The following is a 22,058-nucleotide window of genomic DNA, read 5'->3' as shown; positions in this document are numbered from 1 at the left end:
TTCATGGAATGTATTTCTAAGGCAAAATGCACAGAACCAGACTATAAGATGTTCATTTCTACAGAAAATACAGTAAGAAAAGCAGGCTGAAACTCCTCCTTATCAGATTTTGATCTCCTGGGATTACTACTGATCTCCAGGCAGGAGAGATCAGTTTACTTGGAGAAAATGGCCACTTTGCAAGGTTAACTGTATGGCATCACATTCCCATTGAGCTCCTTTCAGTCCCCAAACTCCACCCCCCAAATCTCCAGGTATTTCCCGATCCTGGAGGTGGCAAACCTAAAATGCGAGTCCATAACAAAATCCAAAAAACAAAAACTTTTTTTATGTTCAACCCCAAAACAAAAGCTGTGAAATATCTTTTATTAGGCCCAACCACAATAACACAAAACAGTGTACAAGCTTCAAGGGGTCGGGGAGAACTTTCTGACTAGGATCCTGAGGTCCTTCTAAGACAATGGCCTAGAAGTTACTATATTCACATCTACCCACCTTTTGTCTTTTGAATATCGAGCCTGATTAAGAGTTCTGGAGCAATCGAAAGCTTACACACAATGCCGTTATTTCGGTGGGTTGTAATAAAAACCATCACCTACCGTGTTTCCCCGAAAATAAGACACTGTCTTATATTTATTTTTTATCAAGAAGACACACTAGGGCTTACACCACAAATGCATAGAAATCCTGCTAGGGCTTATTTTTGGGGTAGGTCTTATTTTCGGGAAACAGGGTAGTCTTCCCTATTATATCGGCTTTTTTTTTTTTTTGCGGGAGAGACGAGGGAAGGATTGTTTTATAACGTAAATGTAAGACAAGGGTAAGGCAGTTACCAGTCAATATACCCGGTGTACACCATCCGAGCAGTTAATTTATAATCGGATGCTTATGCCCTGCACGAGCGCCTTCGTCAGGACCCAGCGTTTCGTGAACACGAGAGTTATCCCGCATACACGTTTTGCAGGGAACGGACACATTCCAATCGGTCCTCCGCACGAGCGATCTGCGGTTACGACCGTGAACACGAGGCGTCCCGGGGCCGAGAGAAACGCGCACAGCCTCCCCACCCAAAGCCATAATAGCCGCCGCTGGTGTTCCGAATTAGGCTCCTCTTCTTTCCACCCTCTTATAAAATGAAAACCGGCTGTCTTTTAAGCATCCTGCCTTGGGAATTCAAACAACCCCCCCCCCCCTCCCCATCCGCGGACCTTACTTCTAAGTAAGTTTAGGGAAAGCGCTTGGATACTAGGGTGGGGGGCTACAGAGGGAGGGAGAGAGAAGCAAAGCAGGGCAGCGCTTAGCCGCTCCCCCCGGCACGAAACCGCCGCGACGCTCGCAAGGAGGGAAGCAGCCCTGGCATAAGCGCTTCCTTCCTTCCGCGTCTGAGCGGCGGCGGCGGCGAAGGAGGAGGAGCCGGGCCGGTGGCGCGTCGCTCCTGACGGCCTCCAGGAGGGACCAAGAGCGAGGAGGTGAGTCCCCTCTGGGTGGGGTGAGGCGCCAGGGCTGTCCAAAGAGCCAAGCTGGGCGGGAAGGCGCGGAGCGTGGGGACGTCGGGCGCGCTCTCCTGGCCAGCTCGGCGGCGGAGGTCGTCCGAGCTGGCTTGGGAAGCGGCGTGAGCCAACCAGGCCTAGCCCAGCGAGCCCCGGCAGCTCTGCAGGACCGCGGCCCGGCCTGCGAGGAAGGCGGGCTGTGTGGTGTAACCACCCCCGCCCGCACCCCCAAGCTGGCCTGGCGCTCCGGGTGGGCGCGTCGAGGGGAGGCCGCGGCCCAGTGCGAGGCTTTGTGCGCGCGTGAACGGCGGAGGGAGCGCGGCCCCTTCTGGGAGATTCCTCCGCGAGGACCCCCGCCGTTCTGGGGCGGGAGGTGCGGAGTCTTGTGAGCAGAAATTCTACTTTGTGAGCTACTGGCATCAATGTTCCCTCTAAGCTGTGGAGTCTTGTGAGCAGAAATTCTACTTTGTGAGCTGCTGGCATTAAAGTTGTGAGCAAGCGATTTGGCCACTGCATAAATTAGTTTGCTCTGGAGCCATCCTCCTGAGCTAAGACAAAAATGTGTGAGCCAGAGGCTAAAAAACTGTGAGCTAGCTCACACTAACTCAGCTTAGAGGGAACACTGACTGGCATTCAAGTTGTGAGCGAGCGGTTTGGCTACTGCATACATTAGTTTGCTCTGGAGCCATCCTTCCTGAGCTAAGACAAAACCGTGTGAGCCAGGGGCTAAAAAACTGTGAGCTAGCTCACACTCCCATCAGCTTAGAGGGAACACTGCTTTGGAGCATCTGCAGCGTTCCTTTTTGTGTCACATTTGCTGTTACCCCTCGGGATTTTAAAGAGGAAGGGGTTTGCAGTGTGACTCGCTGGTGGGCTTCAGAAATGGGGGCGTGAGAAAGTTGCACAGGAAGGGGAAAAGGGTACATCTGGTATTTGCAAACAAGGGCTGTCAAACGTCTAGGCTTAGGGTTGTCCACTGACTAATTTGCTCCTGGCGTGACTCCCCCCCCCCCTTATGTGGTTTGGTGCCACATAACAGAGGAAACAGGAGAAGAGTCCAATTTGAATTCTTCGGTATTCAGGCAAAGGAATTTGCTGTACTGTGCCTTTGAGACCTTAGGATACTAGGCTTGCAACTGATTTTCATTTTCAGCCCAGGCCTTTCTGTGCCTCAAAAGCAGCTTTGGTAAACACTGTAGCTATCTTGGGCTGCCCTTTTCTCCTTTCCCTTCCCTCCTGATATCCTCAACCAAGAGAGAGAGAGAGATCTGCTGTGACCTCAGCTGTGCTGCATGGAGACCAGTGTTCCCTCTAAGCTGAGTTAGTGTGAGCTAGCTCACCGTTTTTTAGCCTCCGGCTCACAGATTTTTGTCTTAGCTCAGGAAGGATGGCTCCAGAGCAAACTAATTTATGCAGTAGCCAAATCTCTCGTTCACAACTTTAATGCCAGTAGCTCACAAAGTAGAATTTCTGCTCACAAGACTCCATAGCTTAGAGGGAACATTGAATTGGAGACACAGGGGTTACATCCCTTAAATGCACTGAACTCTACCCCTTGACTCCACTGATCCTGCCCTTGGCTCGATTTATGCTTTCCAAGAATTGGCAAACCCTGTCACTGCTTGGCCAAGGGTTGTACTGACTTAGAGGATATTTTGGTCAGGTTTCACGCAGGCAGGATGATGAAGTTGTATAGCAGACTGCCACCACATTTCAGGTGTTAGACTGCTGTTTTGGAATGTTTCTTAAGCAGCTCCGTGTGTATACGTAAGGTGTTGTCAAGTCGCAGCCAACTCATGGAGACCCGATAGGGTTTTCAAGACAAGAGACTAACACGTGGTTTGTCAGTGACTTTCTCTGCATAGTAACCCTGGAATTCCTTGGTGGTCTTTCATCCAAGTACTTAGCAGCAGTGACCCTGCTTAGCTTCCGAAGTCTGACAAGATGGGCTTAGCCTGGGCCATCCAGGTTAGAGAAGCAACTCTATGTATTTAGGAAAACTAGCCATGGCAACTCAGAATGTTCTAGCTATAGAACATTTCCTTACTTTGCTGTACAGCTTTTCTGTTTGCAGAGAACATTCCAAAATATGATCCTCCACCAGCAGCTGGAAGAGGTGTAGCCCGTTTACCTCAGGATTCTGTTACCTTTTTCTCCTGTGTGTGTGAACCAGGCCTTGGAAGGGTTATGAGACCTAGGAACTGAAACTCCACGTCTGTCATCTCACTTGTGTCATGACTTGCAAGGACATATTATGAGGCATTCAGATTTTGTTCTCTAAATCAGGGAGGTACACTATGATTTATTGTATTCTAAGCCTTATTTTATCATGCACAACACTCTTTTCTGTTGTGGAGGCACTCTTTTGTTGTGAAGCACATTCTTCCAGCATAGTGTCTATTGCTAAAGAAATATGATCCGCAGTAAAGGACCAATTCTACAGTGGATTAAGGGGACACAGGTAGAGGTGTAACATTTCCGGAAATTTTGAAGCCACAGGGAAAACCCCCTTCCCGCCCTGTTTTTTTTCAAGAAAAAAAACCAACAGAAATTTTGGGAAAAACCAAAATACATGGAATACTTGCTGTCCTGTCAAACCTAAACACAAGCTTTATGTTAAATAACATAAAATATTATTTGGTCAGGAAAAGGAATTACAAAAGTGTCAATAATATCTGCACAGCTAGATGTCGTTCCAGCTAGATGCGGTCTTCTTTCTATAGCTATTGGTTAGAGAGGTCAGTTCTCAGTGATATTTTTTCTCTCCAGCAAGGTAGTACAATAAGCTACTTGATACCAAATCTGTGCATATATATGTCATAGTAGTTTGAGGGAGAGGTGAAAAGGTCAAGCATGGTAAGAATCAGGTCAAAAGGAGCACAGAAGCAATGAAAACCCTGCATCCCCCCCCATGAAGATCAGGTATCCTTCTAGGTGCAGATGTTGTATTTAAGAGCTGTATATGTATATAGTGTGGTGACCTTGTCTTTAAAAGCATTTCACTCATTCTGAAAGACAAAATATTTCATAGGAGGTGTTTTTTTCCAGTACTCCCTAAACTTTACAATTTGTCTGTCAGAAAAATTGAAACGAAGGCCTCAGGAAAAATGGGAAATAACCGTTTTCCAAATTTTTGCCATTTCCCCCTAGGCCTTCACATCTCTAGACACAAGTGGACAGAAGACTTGGGATTTAGATGTCCCTGTTTTGGTTCCTCACTTCCTGGTGGAGATGCAGTGGATAGAGGCCTTGACAACTATCTTGTGTAAGGAAGCATGAGATGGTGATGGTGTGTGCTACTTTCTGTTTCACTGGGGAGCCAAATTCCATGACAGAATGGGATGTGCTGCATATTAAGATGGACCTGAGGCCAGGATTTGGCACATGCTGCTTCAGTGATGTGATTGCCTCACTTTATGGTCAGTTCACAACTCAGTGTGCACTTTAATTACTCAGGGATTCCATTGTTATGTACAACTTGGCCGGAAAGCTTCCCAACGTGTTCTTCTAGCACAATACCAATTACATCCACAATCACTGCATATCAGTTTAGTTTTGAACAGTCCTTATTTCAAGCATTTAATGCTGTTTCATATATTACTTTTTAAAAAGACTCCTTATCTAAACTCAGGAGTCACGCATTTTCTTGGGCAGAGGGTAATATGAGACGACACTCATGGGATGCAGTCTTCAGAATCAGTTCTGGTATTTGTGCACCAATTTTTAAAAACATGAACGATGTTTGAGGCATTATGCTATCACATGCCTTATAGAGGAAGCTGCCTTCACGCTGGGAGCCAAAAAGGCCTGTAGATCTAAAGAGACTAAGTACATTTGTAATGCCTTTCTCTCTCAGAGTAGTGATAAAGCTGAAAACTATCTAGAGGGGTTGAACTTGTAGAACTAGCAATTCTATGCTGTAGATGGATTTTTCTAAAAAACGAAGAAATGTATGAGAAATAAATCCTACAGGATCCATTGTATAGAATGGTTTGATTCTCATGTTACTTCTTCCGATGTGTTAGGTACTCAAGAGGTTGAGTAGGAAGAACATAAAAAATAATATAAATATATATTGCACAGTGCACCAGGGCTGAATGAAGAGATTGATCGGCTATGTATGGATTAAGTTTAAAGTGCTCGGCCAGTTCCTTCTCCCGCCTTCCTCCCCCTCCCCTTCAGAAGGTGAAGCCAGGTTGTACAGGTGACATTACATCATCCCTCTTCCTTCGCCACTTCTATATCAGATCTTTTAAGACCTCACTTTCAGTCACTTTTAATTCTGGTTCACATTTGCACACACGGAGGAAATACAGCTACGGCCAAGGACAGGTTGGTTTATATAAAAAAATCTTTTAAAATGATATAAACATTATTGCTGACTGTTTGAGGGGGGCATACTTCATGTTATTTCGATAATACCATATTTATGTTATACCTTGTGGTTATGCCATCTCCTTTACAGAATATTGGTTCAGAGATATCAGAGTGCGGGCTCCTTTGTGATATACAGGCCTGTCTTTCATTCTTTATTTGGAGCCTTAGCCTGTAGTGTAAGTTACAACTATTCTATTCATTTTTTTGCAAAGCATCTTTCCAGTTAAGGTCACCATGTTATAGTCTAACAACTTTACATATCTATTATTTTTAGGAATTATTTAAAACCTTCCTGGCCCCCCAAAAGAAAAGATATTTTCCCTTTATGTGTGGGCAACACGGTTTCAACCATTGAAGAAGGCCCTTAGGGCTGAAATTCGTCTGGCTTTGTGGTTACATATCTTTATGTGAAACCATTGTTGACATCTTGTTATCACTGTATGTACAACTCCAGTTGGTTGCTGTCAGTGTTCCCCCTAAGCTGAGTTAGTGTGAGCTAGGTCACAGTTTTTTAGCCTCTGGCTCACACATTTTTGCCTGAGCTCAGGAAGAATGGCTCCAGACCAAACTAATTTATGCAGTCGTCAAATCGCCTGCTCACAACTTTAATGCCAGTAGCTCACAAAGTAGAATTTTTGCTCACAAGACTCCACAGCTTAGAGGGAACGTTGGTTGCTGTATGGTTGCTGTATATGACATTTTAATCTCTATGTATGTTTGTTGTTTCTAACTTTGACCTAGTGTACTATGCAGTAAATATTTATATTATTTTTTATGTTCTTGCTACTCAGCCTCTTGAGTATCTAACTTGATTTTCAGGTTGGGGTTGTTTTCTTTTTGTTGTATACGTCTTCCAATGTGGACATTAATACTTGTATGTTAAACTGGATGTATTATAAAGTGGCTATAGGAGTGTGTATTCTAGTCCTGAGGTGCATATTTGGAAAACAGTGATCATATCAGAAATAATGTGAGGATCGACCATACTTTTAGTTTGGTCATGTGAGAAAAAGGAAAGAGAATGTTGATGTAGAACATTGTTTGTTACTGTTGCTTGGAATTATTTATACGTCATGCTTGCTCAATGTAGAGGCCCTAGCCTTGACTGAGAAATATAGGAGTTGTTATACTGTGAGCATAGTATTAAAGGCCTGTATAATAACTGCACCTATTATAGGAGAGCTCTCATTTTGTATCCACGTAAGTGTGGTGTGTGATAATTTTACACTGTAAGAGAGCATAGCTTAAAATAAAGAAAGATTAAGTTTTTGGGTTAAAGGGTGTTCATAAAATCCTTCTTAGATTGGAGACTGATACTGAAAGGGGGGGGGGAAACCCTTAAAATGAATCCATATTGAGGGGAGTGTCTCTGTTTCAACTGAGTGATACTTGGCAAATGCATGCAGATCTGTTAACACATAGCACTGTGACAATGGGAATAGCAGACTGGAGGGAAATATTTGAGGTGTAAATATATGCACTTTCTTCAAGGGAAGAGGGGTGGCATTTGGAAGTTTCTATCCTACATATAAATAGTTCTTGGATGCTAACCACATATTGTTGGCTTAAATCTCAGTGCACTGGTCAGGAATAAAGGAGAGGCAGATTGCAGCCTGGTGTATTACAGTGGCTTGATATAATTCAATAGAGCTGTTTTATTGGACTCTATTAACCTGGTTAACCTTAAGCCTTAGCCATGACAGGAGTTTCATATAAGAACCCATATGTAAAGTGCAATATTGAATTTTAATTAGAGCTTTCAAGATGTGGAGTGGAAGGAATTCTCCCCAGTTCTTCCTTCTAATGTGCATTTTTTTCTCCTTAGAAGTTTAGGCTTGAGAAAATGCCGTGTGATGGAGAGAAACCATATTTTCATGTCAGTTTCTAAAAGCAATAATGCGAACAAATTTCCGATGTAAAAGTTGATCTTGGAATTTGGGTCCTTGTCAACATGTGATTCCGTCAGAAATTTCTATTAGTCTATGTTACAGGTCTTTTCTGGCAACTGAGGGGCCCCACACAGCCTCTTATGATTTTGGGGGACCAGGCTTGTTTTAAACTGTAAACCTTTACCTCAGTTACAGGACGTTCTTAGGCTATCAAGTGTAAAGGCTTTGGGCTCACTGCTTTGAGGTAAGTTTTGTGGGGAGCAAGTAGAACACGGAGAGAACCGAGGCAGTAACAAAGAAGATTGATTTATTTTCTGGTTGGTTTTAAAGAACAGAACAGCAGTACGGGTCTCCAGGCAGTCAGAAGAGAAACCTGGCCGAGGCATATCAATTTAAACTACTTATGGCTTCGGAGTGTTGTTTGAATTTTTTTAAATGCTTACGGATACAAACAGGCTTTCAGTGACTAGCCACTAGGTTGGCTACTTTCACACACACACAGGGTACCACCCCACACCAGCCTATCATTTCCCAAGAGTCTGACTCAGTGGTACAAGGTCTGATTGCCAGAGACAGGCCTCACCACTGGGTACTCTGTTCTCTCCCAGAGGTAGAGCCAGGGCTATTTTTGGGCAGGAATGCACAGGAACGGAGTTCCAGCTGGCTCCTGAGTTGGCCACGCCCAGCAGGAACTCATTAGCATAATAGGCCACACCCAACAGCAGAAACTCATTAGGATTGGTTACATTAGGGGTGTGTGGCCTAACATGCAAAGGAGTTCCTGCTACAAAAAAAGCCCTGAGTTTTGACAACAAACAAGGTGAACAGAATAAGAAGCAAAAGGTGGGTGTGGCTGGATGACCACACTTCTGATAACATGGGGGTGCAGCCTAATGTGCTAATGAGCTGTGCTGTCAGGGTTGTGGCCTAATATGCTAATGCGTTTCTGCTGTTGGGTGTGGCCTATTATGCTAATGAGTTCCTGCTGGGCTTTTTCTACAAAAAGAGCCCTGGGTAGAGCTAAACCACTCTGCCATGCCACCGGGCAGAGCTATCTTCAGAATGTCTGCTCTTTTGCTGAGGCAGACCAGGCTATCGTTGCACGCTCCCTGAGGCCCTCTCCTGCTGTGTTTCCCTCAAGCATTCCATTCCCCCTCCCCCAAAAGGTGATTGGATGCTGGAGCACTGTGTGCTTGGTGGTGTTATTTTGAAATCCGTGACCCGTCCTATTCCTTTCTGTTAGTGTTTGCCTTACAGAAGATATCGCAACGGCTTTGCTGTCGGTGCCAGTGTAATTCTATGACTTGTGATGTGGCACTAGCGTAAGAAAGCCTTGCACCTTACTGCCGTTCACTTGTTAAAATTGTGAAGCAGAGCATATGAGTAGGTTCCTAATGATAGCTCAGTAGTATTTACTTCGCAACTCACGGAGAGCCACATTTGCATTTACTGTCACTTAAAAGGGTCACGTGACCAACTTACGCCTGTGTACTACCTCACCAAACACATACGTACAATAATATTGAGTATAAATATTTAAATATATGACCTTTTAAATTGCCAGGCTACTTCTGCGAATGCAGGGCTGTTTCACCCCACCATTGTGGAGCCTTAGCCCGTCCTTGTATATCGGTAGTGAGTGGAAAGGCTTCCGTCTCAGCTGCCTTGCTGTGTCCTCAGCATGAGGAACAGCAACTAGGTGAGAGAGTGATGTTGTTAAGGCTCCCGGAAGACAGCAAGCTGGCCAAGAAAGGGGAGTAAAACCACCAGCACCCCACTGTGGCCAGCTTCCTCTTTTCCTGAGTGAATCTTCTGTGATGGCTGTAACCTCCGTCCTCTGTGGCCAGATTGTTCTTCTCCTGGTACCTGCCTTGCTGCTGGGTTGAAAGTGCAGAGGCTATGGTGAGGCTAGTTGGGCAGAACAGGCCCATCTGTCTCTAGCATGAATCCTGCAGCTCACAGCTTACCTGTCTTGCTGTCCTGTGGCAACTGTTTCCAAATGGGAACCATCTGCCTACCACAAGCATTACAGGGCAATGGACTTGCTCACTTTCTGGGAGCAAGGGGGCAGGTGCCATGTTTGGGAACAATGCCTAGAAGAGCCACATGTAGTGTGTCGAAGAGCCCTGTGTGGCTGGTAAGCCCCCCGAGGGAGTGCTGCTGCATTAGATCATTACAGGAGCCCTTGCTAGATTAACATTTCTTGGTTTTCAGAGTCAGCATCGTATTGTAAGGGTGAAATAATCAGTACCCTCTAGAGCTCTATAAGAATCCATATAATGGCTTGGATCCACTGAAGCATTTGTGTGGATTGAAGGGTTTCCACCTCCATGGACATTTCCATCTCCAAATGTCCTCCTCAAATGCTGCTCCAGATCCCCCCCCCCCGGGAACATTATTGGGGGGGGTATATGGAGCCACTGTGGAAGGGGGAGGTGCAAAAGTAATGCTCTTTCAGTCTGTGGAAATGATCTAGTGGTTCCAGCCCATTAGTAAGACATAAGCAGGAATAGGCAGGGTGAACCATTTTAAGAAAGCATATAGGCAAGAATAATGTGTCTTTAAAAACAGCAAAAACTAGCCTGTTCTTACTTTTGAGAAGTCCTGCAATGAAATACAATTCTTAGGTTGATACATCGTCTACATGTGTCTAATACTAGCAGCTATATGTCAGATGTATTGCATGCTGCTTTTGCGCTGATTTCTCTCCAGGGGACATTTGAGCCAGGCATTTTACTGTGATTTCTGTGCATAAGTTCATGCCTGAGCATATGTCGCAAGATGATTTCCTTACAGTTTTGTTCCTGCATCATCTGTTGAGAGGAAACTTAACTTTGGGTTGTGATAGTTTGGAAACAACCCCCCCCCCAAACACTGAAACTTGGTTCTGTTTTTGCTTTCACATGTGGCACATGGGAGTCAGTTCAACACCCAGCCTCCCATCTCTCCCCCCACCTTCTCCCCAAAAGAGCTGTGTCTCTGTCTGTAGTTGTGGCTAAACTTTTAGAATAGTTGAGCTGTTTTTTGTCCACTGTGCTGAACCTCTTAGGGCATAGCAGGGTAAACACCATGGGACCCCTGACAAGTTTTGAAGCTCTCTTAAATTACTGAATGCTGATGTGATGTAATGGTTAGACTGCAGACCTGTGACTGGATGGACTTGTGTTCGAATGAAGCACACTGGCAGTGCCATCCTGAGCAGAATTTTGCTCTTTTAAAACGATTGACTTCAACATTCAACTCTGCTTAGGATGCCACTAGGCTGTATGTGAATATACCATGGGAGAGGGGAGATAATTTATACTGCCTTAAGATTTGTGGATGAAGAATAACGTCAAACTAAAATAGATGGATTGATAGGATCTATTTGGGTTTGAGCTCTTATGAGGCCTCATGGTAGGTTTTAGCAGCTGGGTATTGACAAGGCGGATAGGAGCTAGGTAGTTTTGGAAATGTAGTTCTGAGTGGAGGGTCTTAAACGGTAGAGAATTGGACTGATTTTTTTTTTTAAATCTGGCTCATGAAAGCGCCTTTCCCCCAATTTTATCTAGTGAAATAATAACTAACTGGTCATCCCCAGCCTGAAAGACATCCGGCTGTCCTTGACCAGAGCCAGGGCCTTTTCAACCCTGGCTGCAACTTGGTGGAACTCTCTGCCGAATAACATCTGTGCCCTGCGGGACCTAATGCAGCTCCTCAGGGCCTGTAAAGTAGAGATGTTCCACCAAGCTTTTGGTTGAGAACCATGACAGTTTACACCTTGCCTTGCACTCCTGTTTTCTTGCCTTCCCCCATGGGGCAGTGGCACAATCTGAAGTTTTTAGTGCCCTCCAGTTATGTTAATTGTGGTATTTTTGTTGTTTTTAATTGTTGACTATCTTTATTAATGTGTTTTATTATTGTACACCGCCCTGAGCCCTGTTTTTACATGGGAGGGCGGTCTAGAAGCCTAATCAATCAATCAATGGATCAATTAATTATATTTACAAATATATTCAAAATTAGATATGAATGTCGTGCCACAGTCTGGTTTGAGTTATTTCGTGCTGATGATAACTATGGTTGTAAAATAATGTTGCTGCTGTAAATAGGATTATGGTGCAAGGTAGAACTGAACACCGGGGGTTCCTATACCTAATTTTAAAACTTCCCTCGAAATAGAAGAGGGATGCTTAAGCTAGATGTTACAAGGAAACCTGAAATTCCCAACATTATAATGCAGGGTTGGGAGGTCAGGGAGTTCTTCTTGCATGGGAGAGTAAGTGGAGGAGATAGGATTTAACCTTTCCCTGCTGACAGTTCTCTCCTGTAAACGCCCTTCAGATAGTTTTAAATTTATTTCCATTAGTTGGGCTCCAAAACTGACACAGCCATGCTCCGGGGTGTGACTCCAGTCGAGCATAGGCCGAGGTGGGTTAAGATGGAGAGGATTTGCTGCACCACAGACAGATACATGCTAGAAAAATAACAGCACAAGAACTATAGATGTTAGCGATTAATCATGTTGGGTGTTTGAAGCAGGCTTTAGATGTTGTGCAAAACAGGGACATGTGCTACAACAAGCAGGTTTTTGGGTGATATTTTGTGTATGTATGTATGCTGGGGTTTTTGTTTTGTTGTTTTTACACTGTTCTCCCCAGTGATTTGTAGATTGTGATTAGTCTGCTTTTGTGAGTGGGCATTGGGGAAGAGGATCAGATCTTTTATTTGGCCTCCAGATTTTTAACTTGGTGGCCTCCAGAAACTGCAGTCTGATCATACAGAACTTTTCTGCAATACACACAGAACTTTCACTGTTGCTTCAGCAGATATGTCTCAAAGTAAATGTCTTAAATATACACCTTAAACATATTGCTGCAGATGAGATGTGAAAAATAAAAATAAATGTGTGAATATCCACAGTGTAGCTTGCTTCACATCTTAAAAACTTTTTATTGCTGTCCTGAAAGTACAGATTATATAGAGAAACATTTAATGTGCATATTTCATACCAAGTTATAAACCTAAAGAGGCAAGATACAAATCTTTTTAAGGCGGAGTCTTTTGTTTTCTTTGGCTTTGTCTTAACACACTGATGTCAGTTGGGGTGGACCAATGTAAGTGGGCGTTGAATTGCTCTCTCTGTGTTTTTCCAAACTTTACCTTTCATCTTCTCAACAATTGGTATAGAGGAGATCATTATTTTTTCCTAGGGTAACTCCGTCTGAGAGAGCAATTTGCTCAAGGCCACCCAATGAGTGTCTGAACTTGGCCCATCCACACGGTTCTCCCAAGTCCACTGCTCTTGTCGGACTGTACTAAAGGCTTTGTAGGAAGATTTAAAGCAACCTTTGGTTTGCTGCTTTGATTCAACAAGCATGTAAAAATTCCTAAATTAATATTCTTTAACACTTTCTTTGGCTTGCATGTTTTGTTTTATATGGTTTATATTATACACTATGGAATCGGGTGCTCTGTGGGAAAATCTTAGCCATATTTTGTGAACACAAAAGCTCGAGGTCTTTCTAATGTAAACTTTCAGAATACTTGCCTTTGACCTTGGTTGTCTACTGGACTGCAATTTAATACACAGTGACCTTCTCATTCCAACCTCGCACATAGTTTAAGGTAAATCAGAGTTTTCCCAAATAAACAATTACATGATCTTTCAGCTTAACAAGAACAATTTCCTGTCTTGATCTTACACTTAACCTCCCTTCTCCCCCTTAAAGGAAAATGCTTCTGTTGTCATACATTTCTTTTGTTTTTGGATATGATTTGTAGTTGTAGGGTTGCATGGCCCTGATTATTGTTACTGGCAATGCTTAAGAAATTAGTCTCACTTCTGCATAAAACTATTAGTTTTCTATTTAATTTAATCTGTTGGCTTCTTACGAAACAGATGGCCACGTTTAGATGTTTAACAAAAAAAATGGACACATTCAGAGAATGTTCAGTGTTCTCTTAACTGGACTAGACACATTTTTAAGTTTAGGACATTTAAGAAATTTAACCCTTGTGGAATCATAAGACTTTGGAGGCTAACTAATGGATCCTTTATTCTTAATGAACACTTGAAAGAAAGTTTAAAGCATATGTAATAATTTGAAAAGAATGTATGGTAAGTTTCCTGATATACTATAACAGCAAAGAAATGCTTAGGATAGGATAGGGCATGCCTTTTTCTACAATACTGCAAACAATGAAGCTCCAGTAATGATACCATATGTGTTGATGCAAATGTTTTAAGACTCGGATGTTTGTCAACATTTAGCAAAGATTTATTAAACCAAGTAAGTATTCTGTATCACAGGCTGAGAAGCCCGTCATAAGGACAAAATTATTTGCTAAGTGTAGGCAGGGTGAATTGATTTTTAAAGCAGTTTCGATTGCAATCACACACACAGTCCACTTTCAATGCGTTTTTGAATTGGATTTTTCCAGTTCACACAGTAAAATCCAGTTGGAAAGTGGGTTGGAAGTGGGTCATTTAGTGTGTGATCGTAGCCTTTGAGTGAATGGTTTGCATAGTTTCTAATTCATAAATTTCAAAATAGTGCATAGTATTTGTTTTACAGAAATTAAAACATACTGTTTAACAACAAAATACATCCTATATACTACCATATAGTACAATTTAAAAACTCTTTCCAGGCAACCCCACGCTATAGAATTTGGCTGCTTACGAGTATGGGCTTCCTTCAGATGTTATGATAAACCACGGTTTGATTAATATCCTGGTCTATTGTGATATTCAATAGGGCAGGCTGCCCAACAAATTGTGGTTTGATGGTGGATGCTAAACCAGGATTCTGAACCACAGTTTGTACTTTGCATTTTAATCTTAGTGCAAAGTGTGGTTTTGGTTACATCCAAACTCAGAAGTCCTGTGATGTTCAGTAGTACTGCCCCCCTAACAACCTGCTGGATATTGAGCAGGCTGCACAGACCAGCAGAAAAACCTAGCCACTCCCCTTCTTCCTTCTGTCTTTCTTTCCACATATCCCTTCCTTCCTAATGATGACCCACCAAGTGGGACTGTGGTTTCAGCCTCTCCTGAGGGGATATCTAAGCAGTGTGACAAAATATTTGATATCCTAATATTCTGTTTGCCATTTAATATGATAGAAATTGTGCCACAAAAATGTTACAGTCAAAAACCAGTTTATAACCCATATATTTTCTCCTCTTATTTTCCTGGCCATGAAGAAAGCTTCACCACCACCACCACCCCTTACATCCCAAGAGAGAGCAAGTGAGTGGGTGACCTAAGTATGACACTATAGTCCTTCCCAAATTTCGGTTTTTGAGGGGGGGGGACACAAGATATGGGGATGTGGTGAAATGATGAGAGGGAGGGCTGGGTTGATGGCTGTAAAACATCTACTTTCTTTCAAAGCAAAAAAAAGTTTAGGGAATTCAGTGTGGTAACTAGACCAAAAGGGAAAGGGAGAATGTCTGATGATCAGCTTAGATGAGAGGAGACTAAAAATCTCCGATGTGTTTTGTCTTGTATTTTGCAAGCAGGGTCACCCAGGCAAGGAAGTTTGGGATAACATCTGGATAGTCTTCTTGGAGGAGGAAAGATAGCAAGCTGTGCAGACTCATCGGAATAGGTACATCTGATACCACAGTTCATGACATTTGAACAGAACAGAGTTAGAAATTGGGAAATTAAGGGTTTCTGTTAGGCTTTCTCTGACACGGAAAGGCACCAAGTAACGTCATAGACTTGAAGGCTTACAGTGCAGCCTAAAACTGCAAGCTAAACCGTTTCACCCTTCCAAATCCATTGAAGTCAGTGGGCTTAGATGGGTGTAATTCTGCATAGGGAGGCACTGTAAGTGCCCCAGAGTTTCCAGGAGAAATGGCTGGTAGTTACTGGGCAAAGCTGGTTCTCCAGGACACAGGAAGGAAATGTCTGTGCTTTCTCGTTGATAGTCTTAATTAGTCAATAGTTTGCACTATTGAAGTTGTTGTTGTTGTTCAGTCGCACAGTCAAGTCCGACTCTTCGTGACCCCATGGACCATATCACACCAGACCCTCCTGTGTTCCACCGTCCTCCGGCTCAATTTCATGTTTGTTGCATCGATAACACTGTCTAACCATCTCATCCTTTGCCATCACCTTCTTTTACCTTCAATCTTTCCCAGCATCAGGGTCTTCTCCAGTGAGTGCTCCCTTCTCATTTGGTGGCCAAAGTATTTGAGCTTTAGCTTCAGTATCTGGCCTTCCAGGGAACAGTCAGAGTTGATTTCCTATTGATATAAAAAGGTAAAGGTAAAGGTTCCCTTGCTCGAAAGCCAGTCGAATCCGACTCTAGGGTTGCGGTGCTCATCTCCATTTCAAAGCCGAAGAGCCAGCACTGTCCGAAGACATTTCCGTGGTCTTGACTAAACACCAAGGCGCACGGAACGCTGTTACCTTCCCACCAAAGTGGTACCTATTTATCTACTTGCAATTTCTTGCTTTTGAACTGCTAGGTTGGCAGGAGCTGGAACTAGAGATGGGCGCTCACTCCTTCATGCGGCACCTGGGTCTCGAACTGCTGATCTACTGACCTTCCACAGCCTGCAGTTCAGCGTCTTAACCACTTGAGCCACCGCAGCTCCTCCTATTGATATACATGACAGCAATATTTATAATGTTTCATTTTAATGTTAGGTATTTTCTACAGAGTTCATTCTTGTGAATGAAAAGCATACTTTGACTGCTTAGTTTAAATCTGAAAGGGAGGCCTGTTTTGTTGATTTCCTCTTCCCAGTAGGCACTAAGGTTGCCTGGCCCCAGCAGTAACATTTTGGGGAACTACTGTGGGCTGCAGTAGCACACAGGAGTCAGCTGGAGGAAGTGAGTTACACTGGTGGAAAAATAACCTGGGGATTCTACCCACTGTGTTTGATAGAAAGTCAGTGTTAACAGTGTACACTTGACTTCAACATTTCTGTTAAATTCAGACTTCATTTTAAACAAAGATGCTTAATATTACTGACATTTTTAAAAATCAAATTGAAATTAAGAAAATGAAATTTTAAAGAAGCCCAATTTGTTTTAATTTTGTAAAAATTAGTTTTATTCGCCGTGAATGTATGTACATGAGAAATATCTGTTGGGAAATAGACGGAATGGATAAACTTCTGTTAAACAGACCTCTAGGATTTACAGTTCACTTGGCAACTGATTTTCCCCAGAAAAAGAACTTTTCTACTCTAATGGTATTGAGATATTGAATATTTATTGGGTTTAGTAAATCTTCTATGTGTTTTCTACAATTCTCTGAGAAATGGTGCTTGCTGCTATCACTCTCTTTTGTGGTCTCCATCTTTTATCAAAGTCAGATTGGATGGTAGATCTGACATCATAGTGTTCCTGAATATGTTTCATTCCATAGAGAAATCATTATATTTTCCTTGGAACAGATACACAGTGCAAAACTTTAACTGAAGGATACGTATCTGCCCTAAGAGATTTCATATGTGGTTATATTACGAGGCTTTGGCTTCAGTCCTATGCACACTTAATTGGGCGTAAGTCCTATTGAACTAGGTGAGGTTTACTTCTGAGTAAACATGCATATGATTAGACTGAAGGTTTAAATATTTTTCCATGTGTTTAGAATTTTAAAACTCTTAATTGTGCTTAATTATTGAAATTGTACAGCAAAACATTAAGCTGTCTTTAGTAGTGGAATTTTTGTATTGTTTCATATTATTTACATTCCCAATAACATTTATGTCATTTATGCCACTTTGCTGTAGATAATTTGGAGAGAGGAAGATGAACTAGGCAATTGTTTTTTGTCAAAATTCTGTTATAATCCACCTTTGAAAGAAAGAGACTGTCTAGGAGAAGTTTGTTATTGGGGTGTGTAAACTGTAAGCCATCTGAGTCTGCAAATCGATTTTCCTAAAAGAAAACTTAAACAGCAAACAACAAAACCCCCCTATCCTCTTAATTTATTTTTCACTACTTCCCCTGGTAGAATAATGTCAAGGGCTAGTTTGAATCTGATGTGATTGGTTTAGGTAGAGTTGTTTTGTGTACCAGCTGTAGAGCCAGACTTTCTTCTGATTTTGGGGACTGAGAATGCAGTAGTCAGTTTCTTAAATTACAAAGAACTTTTCAAAAGTTGCCCCAAATGCATGAGTCTTGAGTTCATACAGTACCGTTTTCTATCACAGAAAAAAAAGAGTATATTCCATATCAACTGAAGATTGACGTGACTTCCTGCTTTCCCTGGCAGCAGATATACAAGCAATATTGTAACCCTTAAAGCTAGTGCCTTTGGGTCTTTATAATACCTTACCAAGGTCTTTCTGCACAATCTGTTGTGAACTCCTGAGATTTTATTTTTTTTTGTTTTTAACAAAATAGCAATCAAGGCTTTTCTTTTTCAAAACACTGTTTGTTCCACAACTTAGCTATTTTTAAGCACTTGCATACAGTTCATACATTTTCCCCTGTCTAAATGGTTTAATGAGGGATTATCTTTTGTGTACTTGTTAAAATGAATAATCAGTACACGAAAACATTACACAAATAAGAAATGGCTGGAGTTGGCTCTGTTTAGTTGAGACAATTTATTTCATCCATCTTCAGCGTTTCTTAGCAACACAAAGTAGTCTTACCCAGGGCACTTTCACATCTTTCTTCAAATATAGCTTTGGTAATGTTTTATATGACCTGAAGTTCATCCATCTGTCCTGAAGCTCCCAATGTTTTTCCATTGCTTTCAATGATCAAATGATCTTACATACCTTCTTTCAGCTTAATAATGCACAAGTTGACTAGAGAATCATTTCGCATGTCAGGTTTTTCAAGAGTTCTGGGAAATTTCTTGCTGTTGTGTATAGCAAAGCTAAAAGTTATTGAAAACGTGTTACAGTTTCATAATAAAAGGGGTAGAAGAAAATATTGGCTTGGAAACGAGCTAAATATTTTCTGATCGCCCTAGCCTCAAGGGGGATACTTGGATCGCCTGTAATAAAGGGATAATTTTGATATCTTTGGGTGAATTGACTAGGACTCTGTTTGGATCATAATTTATGAAAATGCTGGCTTCATACAGAATGTTACATTATCAGATTGTTTGGGTGTAAAAATTGCATTTATGTACAGCCAGTGTTTCCATCGTTTAATTCTTCATCAGCAAACTGTTGTTCTTCTGAGGGTTAACTCTGACAGATCAGAGGCTAATCTAAACACTATACTATCCTCCTTCCGCTTCTTGCTGTATGTTTTTCTACTGTAAAGCTGATTATGATACTAACATTAGACCTTTGAGTAACAGTGGCTAGAATCAGCTTCCTTAACTGAATACTGAAGATGCTTGTTGGGAGGGCAAAGTAGGAGTATAGCAAGTGCTACACAAAGGCTGCTTTAAAGCTCTTCTTGAGGTGGCTGGTCTCTCGCTGTGGCCCAGGTGCAAAACCCAAAGCAAAAGACTGAAGTGGCAAAATAAGCTGATATATAAGTTTGTGCAGTTAGTAGTAATGGCTTGCTTCATGGCGATAGACCCATCCTAGACACCAAAGTAAAGTGTTCTCTCCTTGGCAGCTATTCTGTGTACACTGAACATTTATACACAGAAGAACCAGCCCTCAGTTTTCTGAATGTCAAGAGTCGTTTTAGGGCTATATGAGAGTGTGAGCCATCCCTGGCTCTATACGTTTCCTGAGTCAGTATAAAAAGGAAAGTGTCTTGCATGATCTGTAATTTGTTTAAGGGAAAAATTGTGATGAAGAAGAAGAAGAGAAGAGATTGGATTTATACCCCACCCTTCACTACCCAAAGGTGTCTCAGAGCAGCTTACAAACTCCTTTCCCTTCCCCTCCCCACAACAGACACCCTGTGAGGTAGGTGGGGCTGAGAGAGCTCTGACAGAAACTGCTCTTTTTCAAGAACAGCTCTTATCAGAACTGCGGCTTGCCCAAGGTCATCCAGCCAGGTGCGAGTGGAGGAGTGGGGAATCAAACCCGGTTCTCCCAGATTAGAGTCCGCGCACTTAACCACTACACTAAACTGGCTCTAAAGGGTTATCATATGGAGAAACTCTGCAGTATAGGAAAAAGTTGTACTGAGAGTATTGTACATCTTATTTAGCATTTACTAGGTCCTGAACAGGACTGCCTATTTTTCACCTCATGTCCATATAGTTCCTGCTTCTTACAGCTCTCTGCCATGCACAGCTGTCTTATACACTGCTCTAATGCCATTGTTACTCCTCCATGTACGCCCATTAATTATAGCGTGGCTGTTGCTCTGGCTGCCCTCATCATGACTTTCTCACAGTCAGTGGGCACTCTCTCAACTCTCAAGTTCAGCGATTGGTAACCAGATTAGTTGGTCACAGTGACAAAGGGCTGATTCCCTTAATCCTTTCTTTTGGAGTATCCCTCCCCCTTATTTGCTGATGCCACTCTGCTTGGCAAAGGCAGGGGTGTCCTACACTTCTTAGGGAGATGGGAAAGGGAAGTGAGGCTACTGGAAAAACATGCATGGTGGCAGAGTTCTTTTCCCTTCACAGCTAGTTGTAAAGTGGGAGTGGTGGCGCACGCAGTAAATGAAGCCTGCATTTCCATCTGGCCGAGCAGCTTCGGCTGTTCAAGCCCCACCATGGCCGGAGTGAGCTCCCGGCCCTATGTCCCAGCTCCCGCCCACCCAGCGGCTCGCAAACCCATTAAAGGGCAAGTAGACAAATGGGTACCTGCTCTTAGAGCGGGGGAGCACCCGTCCTTCGTGGCGTGGCGGCGGCGTGAGCAGCGGAGCAGCAGCGGCAACGACGATGGCGGAGAACATGGCGGCAGTTGGCGAGTCGAGCGAGAGAGCGGAGGCTGGGCCGGCGGAGCGTAGAGGTGGAGCTACACAGCAGGCCGGAGCCGATTGGGCAGAGGCCGGCTGTGGGAGCACGCGTTGACGTGTGCTTGGCCCAGGCCTGGGAGGAGTCGCGACGACCAAAGGAAGACCTGCGCCAGGAAGATGTCGTCGCCGGACTGGAAAAAAGACCGCCCGCAGAAAGACCACAACAACGAAAGTCTCCGCTTCAGGGTGCCTGTTAGGTTAGTCACTTCCCTCATTGTACGTGTGTGTGTCCTTAGGTAGGATTGTATCAAATGTATAATGTAAACTGCTCAGAGCCCTTAGGGGGTGAGCGGTATATAAATCAAATGAAATAAATAAATAAATAAATAAATAAGTCAAAAGGGTTCATGCAAGTTTTTAGGCAGGCATAGCTGAGTGATGAGCCAACTAGTATCTGTTTTTGGGCTGGATGTGGCCAATGGGTTCCCAGTTGCATACTGTCAATCTTCTTTGAGGGGAAATAAATAAATAAATAAATAAGTCAAAAGGGTTCATGCAAGTTTTTAGGCAGGCATAGCTGAGTGATGAGCCAACTAGTATCTGTTTTTGGGCTGGATGTGGCCAATGGGTTCCCAGTTGCATACTGTCAATCTTCTTTTAGGGGACCAATGGAAAAACCACACGTTTTCCTCTGTGTAGCTTTGAGCCACCAGCAATAAGTATGCAGTCATTATGTGGGCGATGAGGGGTGGAGAGGGGCGAGTGCCAGACTTCTGGTTTTCTTCTTGGTATAATGTGGCATTTTAAAGAGGTGATTTGGATTACCTAGTGTCTGAAAGTAATTCATTAAGTTTGCCTGTGTCTCAGAATGAAATTGTGTATTCAGAAATAGGTATATGTGTCAGATTTTTATAAATTCTTTAAAGGACACTAAGTTGCATTTATTTCCCATGTAGATAAATGGTGTGTTTGCAAACAATAGTTTTGTGTCATGTTTTATTATATTTTTAGAGCTGCATAAACTGAAGTAAAAACATTTATGCACAGTATTGAGAGCTTAGATGTTTCTTAAATGCTGCAATCAAGTTCTGTTGATTTTTAACATTCATAATAGTTCCCTCATAACTTTTGCTCTAAAACTTTGTTGAAATTATGTATTTTGAGAGTTGAAGCTATGATTGTAGCAGTACTGCTGGTATACTCTCCACCCTTGGAGAAGTGTGTATTGTTTACATTGTTACAGCCTTATATGAAAAATATGAGAGGGTTCAGAAATGGTAATGTGCCTGATTCACAAAATCTGTTCCTAGCTGAAGCACTGTATGGTTAATCTTGAGGGTTCATTTTGATAACACCAATGACTGCTGCTTCCACATGCGGGCTTGAAATGTCAGAGTTATCACCATGCCAGGTTATTTTCTAACTCAATAAATGAAGGAATTCTATGGCTGCTTGGTTGTTCAAGAGTCTGCCAAACCCTATCAAGTTTGAGTTGGGAACGGTTGGCTAACACCATGATCC

The 22,058-nt window shown here is 42.8% G+C and overlaps 1 protein-coding gene across 3 annotated transcripts in view; it reads left to right on the top strand.

The window, feature by feature from the left end:
* The first annotated feature begins 1,409 nt into the window (after window positions 1-1,409).
* The window catches only part of GTDC1 (glycosyltransferase like domain containing 1), a 318,983-nt gene continuing 298,334 nt past the window's right edge, over window positions 1,410-22,058 (top strand). The window contains exons 1-2 of one of the 3 annotated variants that reach the window (XM_015424488.1): window positions 1,426-1,469; window positions 4,641-4,755. In XM_015424488.1, the coding sequence (XP_015279974.1) occupies window positions 4,722-4,755 (34 nt within the window). In that variant the 5' untranslated portion in view covers window positions 1,426-1,469; window positions 4,641-4,721. Of the gene's footprint in view, window positions 1,470-4,640; window positions 4,756-22,058 lie in introns of all 3 variants that reach the window. The other 2 variants (XM_015424489.1, XM_015424490.1) reach the window with 2 other exon arrangements.

The sequence above is a fragment of the Gekko japonicus genome, unplaced genomic scaffold, assembly GCF_001447785.1.
Source record: "Gekko japonicus isolate JY-2015 unplaced genomic scaffold, Gekko_japonicus_V1.1 scaffold124, whole genome shotgun sequence".
Taxonomy (NCBI): domain Eukaryota; kingdom Metazoa; phylum Chordata; class Lepidosauria; order Squamata; family Gekkonidae; genus Gekko; species Gekko japonicus.
The sequence above is the reverse complement of the archived record's forward strand: the minus strand, read 5'-3'. Positions and strand labels throughout refer to the sequence as shown.